The sequence below is a fragment of the Palaemon carinicauda genome, chromosome 22 (assembly GCF_036898095.1).
Source record: "Palaemon carinicauda isolate YSFRI2023 chromosome 22, ASM3689809v2, whole genome shotgun sequence".
NCBI lineage: Eukaryota > Metazoa > Arthropoda > Malacostraca > Decapoda > Palaemonidae > Palaemon > Palaemon carinicauda.
This window is the reverse complement of record NC_090746.1, coordinates 5,273,459-5,293,325: the sequence shown is the minus strand read 5'-3', so window position 1 is coordinate 5,293,325 and position 19,867 is coordinate 5,273,459. Positions and strand designations below refer to the sequence as shown.

The following is a 19,867-nucleotide window of genomic DNA, read 5'->3' as shown; positions in this document are numbered from 1 at the left end:
GGCCTTGTGTGAGACGAAGATAAAAGGAAAGGGTGAAGTGATGTTTGGTGAAATGTCTGGTAGAGTGTCTGGGATTGAAAGGGGAAGAGCGAGAGAGGGTGTGGCTTTATTGCTGAGTGAATGGATGACAGGTAAAGTAGTGGAATGGAAGGAGATATCATCTAGGTTAATGTGGGTAAGGGTTAGGTTGGGTAGGGAATGTTGGGCGTTTGTCTGTGCGTATGGGCCAGGTAGTGAGAAAAGTGAAGAAGAGCGGAATGAGTTCTGGAATGAATTAACTAGGTGTGTAGAAGGACTGGGTAGAAGGAATCATGTAGTTGTCATGGGTGACTTAAATGCTAGAGTGGGCGCTGGAGAGGTAGAAGGTGTCATTGGGAACTATGGCGCACCAGGTGAAAATGAGAGTGGTGAGAGACTGGTAGATATGTGTGTTGAGCAAGAGATGGTGATAAGTAATAGCTTTTTCAAAAAGAAAGATAAAAATAAGTATACATGGGTAAGAGTGGCAATGGAAGAGTAGTAGAAAGGGCATTAATGGATTATGTGTTGATAACTAAAAGAATGTTTGGAAGATTGAAAGACGTGCACGTGTTTAGGGGTATGGCTAACGGTATGTCTGACCATTTTTTGGTGGAAGGAAAATTAGTTGTAGCAAAAGAATGGGGGAATAGAGTAAGTGGATGTAAAAGGGAGGTAGTGAGGGTTGAAGAGCTAATAAAACCGGGGGTAAAAAGTAAATATCAGGAAAGGTTGAAAATGACATATGACGAAGTGAAAGTAAGAGAAACTGGCAATTTAGAGGAGTGGAAGTTAGTAAAAGAAAATTTTGTTGGGATTGCAACTGATGTGTGTGGAAAGAAGGTTGTTGGAGGCAGCATGAGGAATAGCAGTGAATGGTGGAATGAAGGAGTGAAGGTAAAAGTGGAAGAGAAAAGGAGGGCTTTTGAAGAATGGCTGTAGAGTAATAGTATAGAGAAGTATGAAAAATATAATGAGAAAAAAGTGGAAGTAAAGCGCAAGGTACGTGAGGCAAAGAGGGCAGCTGACCTGAGGTGGGGTCAGGGATTAGGTCATTCATATGAAGAGAATAAGAAGAAGTTTTGGAAAGAAGTGAAGAGAGTAAGGAAGGCTGGCTCAAGAATGGAAGAGACAGTGAAAGATGGAAATGGAAGGTTGTTAAAAGGAGAGGAGGCAAGGAAAAGATGGGCGGAATATTTTGAAAGTTTACTGAATGTTGAGGACAATAGAGAGGCAGATATAATTGATGTTCCAGGTGTTGAGGTGCCAGTGATGGAAGATGAGAATGAGAGAGAGATTACAATAGATGAAGTGAGGAGAGCACTAGATGAAACGAGAGTAGGAAAAGCATCTGGTATGGATGGTGTGAGAGCTGAGATGTTGAAGGAGGGGGGTGTGATGTACTTGAATGGTTGGTGAGATTGTTTAATATGTGTTTTGTGTTGTCAATGGTACCAGTAGATTGGGTTTGTGCATGTATTGTACCACTATATAAGGGTAAGGGAGATGTGCATGAGTGTTGTAATTCAAGGGGTATTAGTTTGTTGAGTGTGGTTGGAAAAGTGTAAGGTAGAGTAATGATTATTAGGATCAAGGATAAAACAGAGAATGCAATCTTAGAAATACAGGGTGGTTTTAGAAGAGGTAGGTGTTGTATGAATCAGATTTTTACAGTTAGGCAGATATGCGAGAAATATTTAGCAAAAGGTAAGGAGGTGTAGGTTGCGTTTATGGATCTGGAGAAAGCGTATGATAGAGTTGATAGGGAAGCAATGTGGAATGTGATGAGGTTATATGGATTTGGTGGAAGGTTGTTGCAAGCAGTGAAAAGTTTCTACAAAGGTAGTAAAGCGTGTGTTAGGATAGGAAATGAAGTGAGTGATTGGTTTCCGGTGAGAGTGGGGCTGAGACAGGGATGTGTGATGTCGCCGTGGTTGTTTAACTTGTATGTTGATGGAGTGGTGAGAGAGGTGAATGCTCGAGTGCTTGGACGAGGATTAAAACTGGTAGACAAGAATGACCATGAATGGGAGGTAAATCAGTTTTGTTTGCGGATGATACTGTACTGGTTGCAGACACAGAAGAGAAGCTTGGACGATTAGTGACAGAATTTGGAAGAGTGTGTGAGAGAAGGAAGTTGAGAGTTAATGTGGGTAAGAGTAAGGTTATGAGATGTACGAGAAGGGAAGGTGGTGCAAGGTTGAATGTCATGTTGAATGGAGAGTTACTTGAGGAAGTGGATCAGTTTAAATACTTGGGGTCTGTTGTTGCAGCAAGTGGTGGAGTGGAAGCAGATGTACGTCAGGGAGTGAATGAAGGTTGCAAAGTGTTGGGGGCAGTTAAGGGAGTAGTAAAAAATAGAGGGTTGGGCATGAATGTAAAGAGAGTTCTATATGAGAAAGTGATTGTACCAACTGTGATGTATGGATCAGAGTTGTGGGGAATGAAAGTGATGGAGAGACAGAAATTGAATGTGTTTGAGATGAAGTGTCTAAGGAGTATGGCTGGTGTATCTCGAGTAGATAGGGTTAGGAATGAAGTGGTGAGGGTGAGAACGGGTGTAAGAAATGAGTTAACAGCTAGAGTGGATATGAATGTGTTGAGGTGGTTTGGCCATGTTGAGAGAATGGAAAATGGCTGTCTGCTAAAGAAGGTGGTGAATGCAAGAGTTGATGGGAGAAGTACTAGAGGAAGGCCAACGTTTGGGTGGATGGATGGAGTGAAGGAAGCTCTGGGTGATAGGAGGATAGATGTGAGCAAGGCGAGAGAGCGTGCTAGAAATAGGAATGAATGGCGAGCGATTGTGACGCAGTTCCGGTAGGCCCTGCTGCTGCCTCTGATGCCTTAGATGACCGCGAATGTAGCAGCAGTAGGGGATTCAGCATTATGAAGCTTCATCTGTGGTGGATAATGTGGGAGGGTGGGCTGTGACACCCTAGCAGTACCAGCTGAACTCGGTTGAGTCCCTTGTTAGGCTGGGAGGAACGTAGAGAGTAGAGGTCCCCTTTTTGTTTTTGTTTCTTTGTTGATGTTGGCTACCCCCCAAAATTGGGGGAAGTGCCATGGTATATGTATGTATGTATGTATATCTTCGTTATTTGTAAAAATAATTGGCTGAAACTTCTGGGGAGCATGTACGATATGTTTGTCCATACATAGAAGCAATAAAACGATTTTCGATTTCTGAAAGTTGTTATGTCAAAACCCCATGGCGGACGGCCCCCTTAAGCTGCAGAAGGCTGTAAAGGAATTACTGTAAAGAATTTGAGAATCTACGAGAGGAACTCAACTTTTTAAGGTCCAGTGAACATTCAGAGCCCTTACTGAAGGAACACCATGTAATTACAACCGCTACACCTGACTATGGAAGTCAGGCAAGTGTAAACTACCAGGTAGGCAAGTCAAACTTACCACCCACAAGAGAAGGCTAGCTGGACTTCTGAGAATAAAAAAGGATATTAAATAACTTCAGATCTATAAACTCATCACTAACTTCATTGGTAAGTAAATATTGGCGTGTCCTATCATTATCATCTCTGCAAAAGATAACTATTCTCTCTATTCATCAATAACTTCGTTCATAAAAGAGCATTGGTGTGTCATATCAGTTCTCTCTGCAGTTCCTTTTAAGGAAAAATTACTTGCTCTCCTCAGCATTGAACATCAGTCATTTTATTTACTGTCCAACGTAGATGCTTAACCACTGCCCAGTGTATACTCTTTAGTTCCATCAACACTTGAAAGTGAAACAAATTTCCTTGAAAGCAACCAAGTGACGCATACGCCTCACAACGGTAATTTAAAATACAGCACTTTCCCTGTGAAAAAATGCTAACACATTCAGCAGGGAAGACAACTTAAAACACAATAAACAATAAGGGAAGTGATATAGGAACACTCCTTACTTGATTACCTCACAAACAGAATCTCTTTAATCAACCAACTTGCAAAATCTGAATTTACTGATTTTTGTTTATGAGGTACAGTACAATGAAGGGGTCGAGACTGGAAATCAAATTGAAATCAAAGACAAGATTATGTAAATGATGAGTCTTATGCAAGTCAGCACATCCCTGCATTATAGAAGACTTAAGGACTAAGCAGGAGCTAGAATTGCTAGCCTTTTCTGAATTTGAGACCATGCATTGATTCTATTCACCAGAAGGTTGAGAACTGAAGGATATATAGTAAACAGTCTTGGAAGTAGTTGCCACCGCTAATTTGGAAAAGAGCTTCCAAACTTACCTTACTCTATTCATTAGGGTATTTCATAATAAAGTTAAGTAAAGTTTGAAAAGGCGATAATTTCTGTTTCAAGGTCTGCAACCGTGTTTTCTTTCTCTTTACCTTCCTGTATCGAAGGTTAAACCAAGGAAAAATGAGCTGATTTCTCAGTTTAATTACAACCGGGGATGCTGCAGACCTGTTTGAAGGACTCATTCAATCAGATGTACAGTAAACCATGGCCTATCGCAGGTGCTACATTCCAAGCCCCTGATGATAGCTGAAAACCCAGAAGTAGATACTGAAATCTAAGGCATATTTTTTTTTCATTATTTTTATCTTAATATAACAAAAACTAACTAAACATGCTGTAGTAAAGGCAAAGCCTTGAGTGGTAGGAGTTTTATCATTCCCTCTTTAATCAACAAGCATAGACTTCTTCTAAAATAATAGGAAAAATATAAAACTTAATCTGCCTTCAGAAACCCAAAATAAGGAGGAGTCTGCTATATAGATTTAAATATATTTATAAATCCTAGATGCACTAAGGGAATGATAGGTGAACCGTTACATAGTAAGGGATTACTGTACAAGCGTTTAAATTTACCCGGCTAGAGCTAACCTGTGATGAGCTGGAGCTGAGCTTGCGAGCAAACAGAGCACACTACCAAGCAAAACATGATGCAGAGTCTTGCAGACAACTGAGTCTAGTTGAAAATACGTTCACCCCATCAAGATTTAGAGAATCATACAATATGCCATGCCCTTCACCTATGTAATACAAGATAGTTTAGAGGCACTTGGAGGGATATTAGGATCCGAACTATCAATTCTGTCTTCTATCTCATGATCTACTTGTTTAACAGAGCAACCAGGATTGCATTAATAAAAGGGTTTAGCACTAGAAGGGTCTAAAGTAACTGGAGAATTAAAGACTCCGTGAGAGGCTTTCAAATCTATACTGTGTAGCAAACTTTCAGAACAATTATTAATAGTAACAGTAGACTCAACTTACAAAGTGAGGTTAGGTTTGGTAACAGACCGGTTATGATCGGAATTACTGATAATAAAAGATGAATTACTGGATCTCTGAATTAATAAAGGAACCTGGCAATGTCAAGAGCACTGAAACTCATCACTGTCAACATTAGCTGATTGTGTGAATTATCAAAGGTGGAGGCATGACATTATCGACATTATCCCTGCATTAATCCACTAGCCTTTTTTCCCCGGATTTTCCACTGCTAAAGAAGATTCCCTTTAACACTTTCAACTTTTAACATCATTGGCAACCACTGAAACATACTCTCCTTGATTGGGACCAAGAGTTATGCGCAATTCTCACAATGGCTATTTAAACAACAGTATTGCCCTCAACACAATACGCAAAGAGGATCCAGATCTTGATCTCACAGAAACAATTCCCTTGAAAACTTCCCGCAGTAATTGCTAACAAATCCAGGAGAACACATCTTCATGCACAGTAATAGGTAAACAATCTGGACAGAGAAACTGTAAGACAAAAATGACTGAAGCATCAGTTTTGGGATTTTTACTGCTAGAATGTTCCTTCCATTTCTAAGGGCATGTGTTTATTAAATGGAAAGGAAATGGGAAAATTTTTAAATTTTAAAAATATTTCCAAGTTTATATCCATTAAAACAAGCTTATAGAGAAGAAATAATATGACATACATCAGTGATAGGGTTGTGAACTTGTGATGAAAGACCTATTTTTCTGAATAACTTGTAAAACTTAAAAAATATCGGGTGGACCTACAAAACATAAACTTCTCATTCCACAAGACACACCCATATTGCAAATGCTAGAAACCAATAATACTTTTTACTAGAAATACCAATCTTTTCAGCAATGAAAGAATAAACATTAACATACCATGCTTGAGAATCTGGAAATGTCCTTAAAAACCACATGCCAAACACTGGAGGGTGACGTGGCACCATTACTTGGGAAAACACTTCCCTCTTCTTAGAAAGGGGTGTGTCTAACTTGCACATATGCTGCTTAAGTTCACTGGTGGTCATACATACTCCCATCTCCTTCAAAAGACGATAAATAATATGTCGAAGTCCATGAAGATTTTCTATCCATTCAATCAATCCACATTCTTCATTGAGAGGTACCACTGCCTGGAATACATGTAAATAAAGAAATTATTTTGATTTTTTAAAGGATAGTTACTTACTAAAAGGTACTACTGTACTACTGCATGCTTCCCTGGACTATGTTGACATTAAGCTAGTCATGTTACTGAGCATATAAAATAAAATCAATATACAGAGTTATAATGATAAAATCTGTTATTCTTATACAGTACTCACCTGATGTTCATATAGCTTCTACTTAAAGCTATGTAGATGTCTATCACAAAATAAAAATATCCCATTCTCTCACCCTCTGGGAACCACCCACCATCTCTTAAATCATAACTACACCAATGCCCCATCATACAAAAGTGTTCCGTTTCTGAAGAAACGTTTGTTAAGCAAAAATTCCTTCTTTGAAGCACATTTTCCCATTGGCTTCCATTATAAACATTGAGATAAGTTCCTACACACTAACCAAAGTTTGTTTGTTTTCCAATAAAAGGCTTACTATACAGTAATGAAATAGAATACCTGAATTAATTTGTCTTATTTCTTAGTATTAACTTCAAGACTTGATATGTGCTCCAAATATACGACATTATTATTATTATTATTATTACTATCCAAGCTACAACCCTAGTTGGAAAAGCAAGATGCTATAAGCCCAGGGGCTCCAACAGGGAAAAATAGCTCAGTGAGGAAAGGAAATAAGGAAATAAATAAATGAAGAGAACAAATTAACAATAAATCATTCTAAAATAAGAAACAACGTCAAAACAGACATGTCATATAATAAACTATCAACAACATCAAAAACAAATATGTCATAAATAAACTATAAAAAGACTATGTCTGCCTGGTCAACAAAAAAGCATTTGCTCCAACTTTGAACTTTTGAAGTTCTACTGATTCAACCACCCGATTAGGAAGATCATTCCACAACTTGGTCACAGCTGGAATAAAACTTCTAGAGTACTGCATAGTATTGAGCCTCGTGATGGAGAAGGCCTGGCTATTAGAATTAACTGCCTGCCTAGTATTACGAACAGGATAGAATTGTCCAGGGAGATCATCTAAATGTAAAGGATGGTCAGAGTTGTGAAAAATCTTATGCAACATACATAATGAACTAATTGAACGACGGTGCCAGAGATTAATATCTAGATCAGGAATAAGAAATTTAATAGACCGTAAGTTTCTGTCCAACAAATTAAGATTAAGTTTAGAAAGTAGCAAAAATAAAATCTAAAATGCCACAGCGGTATTTTCAATATGGCAGTGTCCATTTAAAAAAGAAAACAGTACTTTATGAAAGGTGTAAGCAAAACAAACATAATCCACTAATTATAATTTAAAAAAGATGAAAACATTTTACTCTACAATAATTCTAAACTGAATAGAGTACCTCTTAGTTACATTTAAAGATAGAAATGACTTGTAACTTTACAAAATAAAATAATTGCAATTCAAACACACAGCGAATGATTGTAAAAGAAAAGATGAAAAGCAAGTGCCATCACAGTTGAGGTGTGAAACCCACTGGTAAGTCAAATTAAACTTTCATGTGTCATTAACCTCGATAGTAAATAAAATAAATAAGAGAATTAATGAAAAATAAATATAATATATTTTAAGAACAGCAATAACATTAAAATACATCTTTTATATATAAACTATAAAGAGATACTTATGTAAACCTATTCAACATAAAACATTTGTTGCAAGTTTGAACTTTTGAAGTTCCACCGATCAAACTGCCTGATTAGGAATATCATTCCACAACTTTGTCACAAGTGGAATAAAACTTCTAGAATACTGTGTAGTATTGAGCCTTATAATGGAGAAGGCATGATTATAAGAATTAACTCCTTAATTAGTTTTAAAAGCAGGATGCTACATTCTGGGAAGATCTAAATGCAAAGGATGGTCCGAGTGATGAAAAACCTTATGCAACTTGCATAAAGAACTAACTGAACTACATTGCCAGAAATTAATATCTAAGGCATGAATAAGAAATTTAATAAACCTTAAGTTCTTGTCCAACAAATTTAGATGAGAATCAGCACCTGAAGACCAGTCAGAAGAACAATACTGTACTCAAAAACAAGGAAGGATGAAAGAATTAAAACACTTGTTTAGAATAGATTGATCACCAAAAATCTTAAAATACTTTCTCAATACAGTAAGCCTATTTTCTATGTGATTGAAGAAGAAACAGACCAATTGTTTCTAAAAAATAAATTTGATATCAAGAATCACACCTAAAATCATAGAAGAGTTGTATGAGTTAAAGAAACATTTTCACTGCTGATTTCTGGATGTTGAGGAGCGACTGTCCTTGACCTACTTACAATCATACTTTGAGTTTTGTTAGGGTTTAACTTCATGGCCCATAATTTGCACCATGCACCAATTTTACTTAGATCAATATCATGGGATTCTGCAACCCCAAATTTACATTCAGGAGATATAATTAAAGCAAAGAGTAGAATTATCTGCATAGCAACGAGCTTGTTTTCTAGGCCAAACCACATATCGTGTACCTAGTATGAAAAGTAATGGGCCAAGAACACTACCCTGAAGAACACCAGCTATCACATTCCTATACTGTATTCACTAAGGTGCTGCATCATCAAAAACTCTTTGCAATCTTTTACTCAAAAACTCAATAATGATGCAAAGAAAGACCCACCTACTCCCAACTTTTTGAGTATGAAAACTAGGGCCTCATGATTAATATGGTCAAACGAACTTGTTGGAGAACCGGTAATATTACTCCATTGGGTAAATGTGTTTGTGGTAGATCTAGCTCTCCTGGTTAGCTCCCAGTTTCCATAACTCCCATATCATCTAAAAACATTTATGTATTTTAGCAAAAAATCTCAATAGGTATGCTGAAGGTGATAAGCTGTTCTCTAGTTTGCAGTTTGGTTTTCACGGGGGCCTTGGAGCATATGATGCCCTTCTTACAATTTGCAATTCCATAAAGAAATCCCTTGATTGTGAGCAGGAAGTTCATATGATTGGCCTTGATTTTAGTACTGCCTTTGAGTCTGTTAATCATGAGGCCCTTGTTTTCAAACTTAAACAGCCTGGAGTAGGTGGGTCTATTCTCAGCAACATTATTGAATTTTTAAGCAATAGATTGAAAAAAGTAGTTGTTGATGATCATCAGAGTGACTGTAGGAATGTAATATCTGATGTTCCTCATGGTAGTGCTCTTGGCACATTACCTTAAATGCAATATAAGCATGATATATGATGCTACTCTACATCAATTCCCTCTCCTGAATATACCTGGTGTTGCTGAATTCCTCAGTAGAGATTTAGTTAAAATTAGTGCATAATGCAAATTATGGGGCATGAAGATGAACCTTAGTAAAACTCACGGTATGATTATATATAAGTCAAAGAATTTGGTTCCTCAACATTAAAATCTTTGTATTAATAATGTTTCTTTAACTTAATACAAATCCTTTCACATTTTAGCAGTGATTCTTGATTACAAATTTACTTTTGAGAAATACATTAGGCATGTTTATTCTTCAATTGCCCAAAAAATTAAGCCTTTTAAGATTTTTGGTGATCAATCTATCTTGGAGAAATGTTTCAACTCTTTCATTCTACCTTGTCTCGAGTATCGTTCTCTTGTCTGATCTTCAGCTGCTGATTTTCATATAATTTGTTGGACAAATCATTGCAGTCTATTAATCATTTCATTCCCAATCTAGATATTAATCTTAGGCACTGTTGTTCAGTTAGTTCTTTGTGCATGTTGAATAAAATTATTCATAATTCTGACCAGTTTTCGCATTTAGATCTTTCAATATTGTACCATCCAGTACATGGTACTAGGTATGCAGTTAATTCTAACAGTCTTGCCTTCTCCATTATAAGGCTCAGCACTGCACAGTTTTCAAGAAGTTTTATTCCAGCTTTGAACAGATAGTGGAATTACCTTCCTATTCTCACATTTGAATTGGTGGAACTTCAGAAGTCAAAACTTACAATAAATAAATGTTTTTATGTTGAACAAGTCCATCTTCATAGCTTGTACATGACAGATTTACTTCAGTGTTGTTACTGATCTTAAAATATTTCATATTTATTATTCATTTTTTCTCATATATTCAGTAGCTTAACTATTTCCTTTTCGCACTTGGCTATTTTCCCTGCTGTGGCATAGCTAATAATAATGATAATAGTAATAAAGATTTGACATCAGCATTTTAGAATTTCTCTACATTTACTAAATTATGCATTCTAATCATATCTAATAACCTTGAAAGAAAGTTACATGGTAAACCAAATGAAACTTACATAAGTTCTAATATGAAGATCTCTTTTCCTTGATTCAGGATCACGAAGAAGACATCGATTAATAAAAGAATTGAATTCCATGAGGCGACAGTCCTTGCGCAAATCATCCTGAAATTCAAATACAGCATAAAAAATTAATATATACTAAGTACTGAATCTATTTCAAAAATGTAAAAGACTACCTTTTATCATAGATAAAATCAAATATTTCTTCAAAAATACTGTTCTTTGACTAGCGCCGAGCACAGAAATTATGCTACACTATATAACGCTACAATACACTGATTACTTTTTAATATTTTACCATTATAAAAATGTTCATCTAACCCTGTTCTTTCTTTAGATTACACTATAGGTATCTTAGTTGACTGTCTATTGATTCTAGCAATTTATTTGAGTGATATAATTTGGTTTAAAAGCAGTCTTTCCTTTTGTTTATGAATATCAAGACACTATTGATACCATAAATATTATACCATTCACGCTGCTTTTGATTTCTTCTCAACAGTCTTATCTTTACTGAAAGTCTGATACTGATAAAATTTCTATAGTTAAGTCAAATCCTAACAAGACCAACTCTTTATCCACAATAACAATGCAATAATTTGAACACCCTTCCAAAGATGGATTTATATTTAAGTAATTTCCAGTTTAAAAGCTTTCAAGCTTCCCAAACTATATTTCAATGAGTTGGAAGGCAGAAATCTGTCAATCATCATACCTAGCACTATATTCTATAGTCCTGGCACAAGAGCCTTTTTAGCAGAGCAACTGACTTATAAACCCATTCAATTTTCTTAATTTTAATAATTTTACACTTACTTTTGGTTTACACATCATAATATATGATTTCCCATCCGAGCCACGAAGAGTAATCTTTTTGGGGAGCTGAAGAGACTGCATAATTTCTATCTGATCTTCAATATTTTGTAAGTACACTTGGTTCCTAAAAAGATAACCTCATTATTAGATAAGTTCATATCTTTCAATCAAAACTATTAATGTTGAAAAGTGGATTCTGGGAGGATGATGAAAACATCAGCAGAAATATTTTAATTACATTTATCAAAAGCTCAATTATGTATATTTTTCTTTTCCCTTAAACACCAATTCAGCTTCACTTACTTGGAAAAGGGGTTGTGAGAATCAAGTGACTCAGAAGATGCTGGGAGAGTTACAGACATTTGTTGTTGAAGAGGTAAAATAATGTCAGAGAATTCTGGATCTGTTAAAAGCCGCGGCAAACCTCTGAGCAACGTATTGAGACTTACAATCTGCACGCCCTGGAAAAATAATCTTTAATAAAACAGTATTCAGTTTGCCTACAGTACAAGGATTTCAACTTCAGAGGGAATAATATTTGCAGCCTTTTGTGTGAATGCAATACATGGTAAAACTAGAGGGGCACTCAGTAGATGGTTATAAAATTTCTCTGTCTATGGAACCCATTCTTTTTCCAAGTTACCAAAACAATTCAGCCAAATCTTATACTGTATTTTGTAATTAGAGGTTGTAAAACTTCTAAAGAAGAAAATAATAAGAAAAGTTACATCCTTCACCAGGGTTTTACAAGTTATAAAACTTGTTAGAGGCAATTTCTAGATGTCTCGATTCTAGATAGGTATAAAGTTCTCATCAAATGTTCAATGTAAACTTCTACAGTCCTAGAAGATTGAATATTTCCCATAAATTCATCAAAATCTATTTTCTCTTCTTTAATCATCACGACTAAAGGAAACCCCGTTTCATGGACCAGCATGAAATTATATCAATTCACGTGCCTGTGTATTGGATTGAGGACACCCCCTCTAGTATTTACTATGGTGACAGATCCAACCCTAGAATGATAGAGCTTTCTGGCCACCAGAATTCTACTGTACCTAGACAATTAGATAATTTTGAACATATGGACTCTGGACTACCTCTCAGGTATTCACCATGGTGAAGGCTCCAATCTCTGAATGATGGAGATTTCTAGCAATCAGTTCTATTGTACCTAGAAAACTGGCTAATTTTGAACATATCATTAGCAAAGATTCAGGTCCATCAGGTATAGTTGCTCAGGTTATTGAGAATGAGCATCATAGTCAATGTGAAAAAGTCTTGTGTCGAATATTCGACTCAACAGAATTAGTTCTGCTGTTATTAAGCATCTGATGACGTCACATGAAAGGTCTCTATCATTTTATTTTTGTTTCTTTAATATTTGGATTATAAAAGTATTTTATTATTGGAAATTGTTTCTATTGTATCAATTTAAAGATTTTCTTATTGTATTAACATTACCCATATTTTCCTTGAAAACAAGTTTGTTTTGTTTGAAAGTTGTGTTCGGAATCCTGACTCGACTTCGACTTTAGTTGTATTGATATTTACTGGTTATTGAAGATAATTATGAATAATTCAGTTATTGTAACATTATAATGTTAATCAATATCCTTTTCTATCTAGAAATGTCCTCCTTGTTTACTATATTACAGCCAAGTATTTATTTCATCATTGTATTGAACATACAAACAATGTCAAGGTTTGGGAGAAATCTTGCAAAGTTTGTTGCTGTCTTATAATCGTGCCTGAGAGAACATCTCAACTTATTGCCACCTGTTGTCGCCGGGGTTTTAGCAGTGAATACATGCAAAATTTATTGAATTGTTATATCAGTAACGTTAAGATGTAGGTGAGTATGTTGTGACGGACCTGTTTGATGTAGTCATCTATTCCAGTTGATAGCATAGTGTCCTTATCTTAGGATAGTTCATATCTCTAGTTGTCTTGGCTCATATGCCGTAGAGGCCATTTATGCACCATTATAGTAGCCTGAGCATCCTATTTCATATTTGATCATTTGATCTTTAGTTAGGTAAAACTAACCCACATCGTACATCTAATAGTGATGCATAGCTTATGTTAGTGGTCTAATAGGTTAGCCTAAGAGCGTGTTTCGTATGCCAATACCCGAGCGACTATGACTATGGGTAGGCCATGGTAGGTTACAATCATTATCATTTTGCAGACCCATTACAGTTCTTATGCAAGGCTAATATAAGAATAAAGTATTCATTTATCTATATTAAGTATCAGGCTAATAGACTGAAAAGCCTATTTGCCTAGCATCAACCTTTCCTTTGTAACAACCTACAATAAATTATCCTTTTAATTCCATTGTTATGTATAGCTTTGATTTTCCTTCTGAGAACTGTAACAGGTGGGATTTCTTGATATTTTGACAAGCAATATATACCTAATTTATATACCAATATCTATTTGCATGATGCTTTGTGGTATTTTTTTGTTCTTTCAGGAATGAGGTGTATGTTGCGTTTATGGATCTGGAGAAAGCATATGATAGAGTTGATAGGGAAGCAATGTGGAATGTGATGAGGTTATATGGAGTTGGTGGAAGGTTGTTGCAAGCAGTGAAAAGTTTCTACAAAGGTAGTAAAGCATGTGTTAGAATAGGAAATGAGGTGAGTGATTGGTTTCCGGTGAGAGTGGGGCTGAGACAGGGATGTGTGATGTCGCCGTGGTTGTTTAACTTGTATGTTGATGGAGTGGTGAGAGAGGTGAATGCTCAAGTGCTTGGACGAGGATTAAAACTGGTAGGCGAGAATGACCATGAATGGGAGGTAAATCAGTTGTTGTTTGCGGACGATACTGTACTGGTAGCAGACACAGAAGAGAAGCTTAACCGACTAGTGACAGAATTTGGAAGAGTGTGTGAGAGAAGGAAGTTGAGAGTTAATGTGGGTAAGAGTAAGGTTATGAGATGTACGAGAAGGGAAGGTGGTGCAAGGTTGAATGTCATGTTGAATGGAGAGTTACTTGAGGAGGTGGATCAGTTTAAGTACTTGGGGTCTGTTGTTGCAGCAAATGGTGGAGTGGAAGCAGATGTACGTCAGAGAGTGAATGAAGGTTGCAAAGTGTTGGGGGCAGTTAAGGGAGTAGTAAAAAATAGAGGGTTGGGCATGAATGTAAAGAGAGTTCTATATGAGAAAGTGATTGTACCAACTGTCATGTATGGATCGGAGTTGTGGGGAATGAAAGTGATGGAGAGACAGAAATTGAATGTGTTTGAGATGAAGTGTCTAAGGAGTATGGCTGGTGTATCTCGAGTAGATAGGGTTAGGAACGAAGTGGTGAGGGAGAGAACGGGTGTAAGAAATGAGTTAGCGGCTAGAGTGGATATGAATGTGTTGAGGTGGTTTGGCCAAGTTGAGAGAATGGAAAATGGTTGTCTGCTAAAGAAGGTGATGAATGCAAGAGTTGATGGGAGAAGTACAAGAGGAAGGCCAAGGTTTGGGTGGATGGATGGTGTGGAGAAAGCTCTGGGTGATAGGAGGATAGATGTGAGAGAGGCAAGAGAGCGTGCTAGAAATAGGAATGAATGGCGAGCGATTGTGACGCAGTTCCGGTAGGCCCTGCTGCTTCCTCCGGTGCCTTAGATGACCGCGGAGGTAGCAGCAGTAGGGGATTCAGCATTATGAAGCTTCATCTGTGGTGGATAATGTGGGAGGTTGGGCTGTGGCACCCTAGCAGTACCAACTGAACTCGGTTGAGTCCCTGGTTAGGCTGAAGGAACGTAGAGAGTAGAGGTCCCCTTTTTGTTTTGTTTCATTGTTGATGTCAGCTACCTCCCAAAATTGGGGGAAGTGCCTTTGGTATATGTATATATGTAGGAATGATTACTATAATGGTGTTTCCTGAAAGATATATGTAGATGTATAGATTCACCTACCTTTGCTCTTATTATGATAAATGAATTTTGAATTGATTAACCTACTCAGCATTGCAAGGTATGTAAAAGAGACCTTTGTTGATTTGCCTCACCCCCTTTTACCAGTTGCCTAATGGAATTGTTATCCTCCATCTTATCCGAGTAACATTCATCCTTTCTATTTTATTGTGTAGTTTGAGTCATCCAACTTTCCTCCACAAGTCTTTTCTGATTTAGACTCACAGGATTGGGGATGAAAATAGCAGCAGTTGCTTTCCAGACTTTTCAGAATAGACAAGCTTTTCTGTTTTTGTTGAAAATGTTCAAACAGACGAAAGCACAGTCGGTTCGAATGTGGATGAGGCTTCTAGAGATCATGGCATATTTTGAAAAGTGTTTCAATGAGGGATTCTCCGTTACATCTCAAATGTCATTAGAACAGCTCCGCAGATCAAGACTCAATTTGTATTCCAAATATATAAAATTAACTAGAACAGGTTTAATGATGGAACGACACTCACCCTTTGGCTCAGGGTGTGCGATTGGAAGTAAAGGTTCCGGACATGTCTCATTTCACGTAGGCTTCCCAAGCTACTATTGTGCAACCATGGATTTCCTTTAGCTGTCAAGAAAATGGTCAGCAAAGGAATTAACCTTACATAAAAATTGCCTGGACCTTCTAATTCTACTTAAGGCCCATATGTTCAGGAGTGTCTGGTGATGGGAAATGTCTAGTTTTTTTCCAGACATTACAGAAATCTTGTACAGTATATTTGGAAGCAAGGGAGCACCACGGTTGGAGTTCTTGTTTTGTACAGTATATTGGAAGTACTCTTGTTTTGGATGGATCTGAGGGAATAATTCTTCTGCCTCAGTTTATGCCAAGGAAATTGAGCTTACAAGCAGATAAGTTAAGCAGAGGGCAACAAATATTGCCAAACAAGTGGTTTCTACATTCTTTGGTGTGTCAAGAGATCTGAAATTGAAAGGGGAAGACCAAATGTTGCTTGCGACCTCCTCAACAAGTAGATGGGCCAGTTTTGCTCTCCAGTTCCAGATCCCCTAGTATGGAAGGTGGATGCCCTACTATGGGACTGGTCAAAGTTGGATGGTTGCTCCTTTGTAACCTAAAAGAGATTACTTTACTGATCTGTGGACTCTGTTATTGGACTGCCTGATGAGATTACCTCAAAGGACCAATATATTCGGACAACTGATATTGAGGTCAGTTTACTCAAACCCCCAAATGTTACATTTAACCGCATAGGGACTGTCCACCATTTTCACAGAGGAAAATATTTTTCGTCATCTAGATTGTTTATCAAGTTCTAAAGAGCAGGTTGAAAAATCTTGTGTAAAATATTACCCCCAATTCCCTCATCTATAAGTTTGTAATATAATCTTACATTATACCGAGAACTTTCATGGTCAAAACAAACTTGAGTCATGGGTGGAAACTGGAGGAAGATTAGCTAGAAAAAATTAAGGCCAAAGGGAATGAATGAGAAATTCAAGGAAAAATGTATTAAAATTAGGGCACGAAAGCATGCTGTACAGAACATTTACTACTGTATACACTAAGATCATTATTATCAATCAATATTACTTGCTAAGCTACAACCCTAGTTGGAAAAGCAGCATGCTGTAAGCCCAAGGGTTCCAATAGGGAAAATAGTCCAGTAAAGAGAGGAAATAAGGAAATAAATTAACTACCAGAAAAGTGATAAACAATTAAAATATCTTGAGAACATTAACAACATTAAAATAAATATTTCATATATAAACTATAAAAATGGGCCCAAAACCATGTAAGTGGTACCCACCATGGGATATAATGAAAAGAAAATACTGTATACATGTTGTTGAAATAGTCAAAACAAATAAAGCATACGTTCTCCAAAAAGAATAATATACAAATATGTATTTTCATAGATGCAAGTAAATATTTAAAAACGTGAAACACATACCTTCTCCACTGGCTTGTTTGAAAGCTCTAAAAACTTGTCTGCTAACTTGGTACAGTCTGCAATGAATTTGTGTAAGCTTGGTTTTTTCCTTTTAGCAGTTTCGAAGATCTCAAGACACCTCTTAACTCTAATTTGATAGGAAGACTGAAAAACAAAATGACATCTAATGAATTGATATTGTGCAATAGATACATACTTCTTACAAAATATAAAGATTAGGGAAACATGTAATTAACAAGACACCAATAAATCCTCAAATGGCAATTCCTAATCTTTCAGAATCCAAACAAAATATCTAAATAACAAATAAATACCAAAGTCAGTTTATGGATATAGTCCTCATGTTTACAAGCAACAGATAATATTAGTGATTATGTAAATGAAAACAATCTGCCTTACAAAAATTAAAATTCCTCAAGAGAAATTACAGAATAACATAATCACCTTTAAAATCATTGGTATCGAACAAAATCAATTTTAATATTAAATTTCTTATTGCTATACTTACCTGATGCTCAAATTGCTTCTTCTCCGAAGCTTGGTCTAATCAAAATTTACGAGTAAAATTTAATTTTCCAAAAAAGTTTTCCCATTTTCTTTCCCTTTAATAAACAAACGCACTTAGTAAAGGAAGAAACATTCTAGCGGCAAGTGGTAACTGATGTGCCAGTGTCACTGTGTCTCTTAAGTTTCGAAGTTGAAATTATGTGTATCCTCTTGATACCACGAGTAAGTATGGAGAAGGGTGGACATGTATATGAACATCAGGTGAGTAGAGAAATAAGAAATTTTACTTTTATAATTCCGTTTATTTTTATTACTCTCCCTGTTCTTTATATTGCTGACTCTCACACTTTGCTAGAGCTAGGATGCCAGTGAAGGAAAAGGATAGGATAAATATGATTAAAATCAATATACCATAGATTAAGATTTACAGTGAACCCTCGCTACTTCGCGGTTCGACCATCGCGGATTCACCACTTCGCGGATTTTTTTCATAACCCATGTATATACATATATCGCGGATTTTCCAGAAATATCGAAAATACCGCGATGTGACCGATGGTGCAAGATTGGAGAAAGTAAGAAAAATTGAATCGTGATTGATTTTCAATATAAATGAAACTTTGAGGAGCAACAAAGATATCATTTGTTAGAGAGATAGAGAGAGGTAAGGAATGGGAGGTAGTGAAAAGTAGCCCACAGAGAGAGAGAGAGGTAGAGGTAGAGAGAGAGAGAGAGAGAGTGGTAGAGAGAGAGTGAGTGGTAGAGAGAGAGAGAGAGAGAGAGATAGAGGGGGGTTTAAATGTAATAAACAAAAAAATTTGATAGGTTATAACACATTGGTGCTTATGTAATATCAACTGTATACTGTAGACGGTTTGAATAAGTCAAGAAATGGTATAAATGATACTTTGTTAGTGTATTCGTACACACTCAAGAGCGGCAGCTAGATGACAGCTGATCTAATCACAGCCAAAAGTAAAAAAAAAAAAGAAGTCAACAATACTCGATTTTTAAAACACACCCGAAATTTAAAAACAAAAGTACACGCTTTCTTAATGTGCAATTAACTATTTAAAGAGTAGCAATTTTCTAGAATAAAATGATATTTCCCAAAAAATAGTGGTTTGCTGATGAAATCGGATGCCGTATTTTTAGCTATGATTGAAATGGATGTAGACTCAGCCTAATTTTTTTGTTTCGTATTTAATTGACACTAAGAAAACTAATTTTAGTTTCTTCATCTAAATGTAAGTATTGTATAACACGAAGAGAGAGAGAGAGAGAGAGAGAGAGAGAGAGAGAGAGAGAGAGAGAGAGAGAGAGAGAGAGAATCAGCTGTTGTACTCAAATGGCGTGTTTTTGTTTTGTGAGAATTTCATCGCCACGACTTTAACAACAACATACTGTACTGAACTTTACAGTATTATACAGACTACTGTAATATGATAAAGTAAAATATTTGTAATCTATTTTATATGAAATGGGGCTATTTTTCTTTTTGTTTAAAATTTACATTAACGTATGTAAAACAACTCTCTCTCTCTCTCTCTCTCTCTCTCTCTCTCTCTCTCTCTCTCTCTCTCTCTCTCTCTCACGTAGATTGTTTTCCTGCTTTGCTACGTATGTATGATTTTATATAGATACGGTAAATAATATTTGTAATAACATATTTTATTAAAGCTTTTAATGTAATATCATTATTTATCACTTTCATCATGCGCGTTAAATTCCTTAGTTTGTTTACTGAGCGTACTTTATGACGCCGTCGTTTCAGGCAGCGTCATAAAGAAAAACATTTCATTTGGAAGTCCTAAGAAAAATTAAGTAAAACATTAGTAATAACCAAATCAACATACTGTACTGAATAATCAATATAATCGATGCAGAAACTAACCTATACACAGATGTGTAAATGCATTTGTTTCTTCATTATAATCAGAGATAAACGTAAACAAAACATTGGTTGCCATTTTTTATCGTGCTTTTTGGCGTGTTTAGGAAACGCATGA

At 36.3% G+C, this 19,867-nt stretch overlaps 1 protein-coding gene across 1 annotated transcript in view; it reads right to left on the bottom strand.

Annotated features, from left to right (window-relative positions):
- The window catches only part of mei-41 (meiotic 41), a 316,521-nt gene that overhangs the window by 34,178 nt on the left and 262,476 nt on the right, over positions 1-19,867 (bottom strand). Inside the window, exons 41-45 of the mRNA XM_068345943.1 lie at positions 17,352-17,495; positions 11,796-11,953; positions 11,493-11,616; positions 10,671-10,778; positions 6,139-6,392 (exon numbers count right to left, since the gene is read on the bottom strand). Of these exons, the coding sequence (XP_068202044.1) occupies positions 6,139-6,392; positions 10,671-10,778; positions 11,493-11,616; positions 11,796-11,953; positions 17,352-17,495 (788 nt within the window). The remainder of the gene's footprint in view (positions 1-6,138; positions 6,393-10,670; positions 10,779-11,492; positions 11,617-11,795; positions 11,954-17,351; positions 17,496-19,867) is intronic.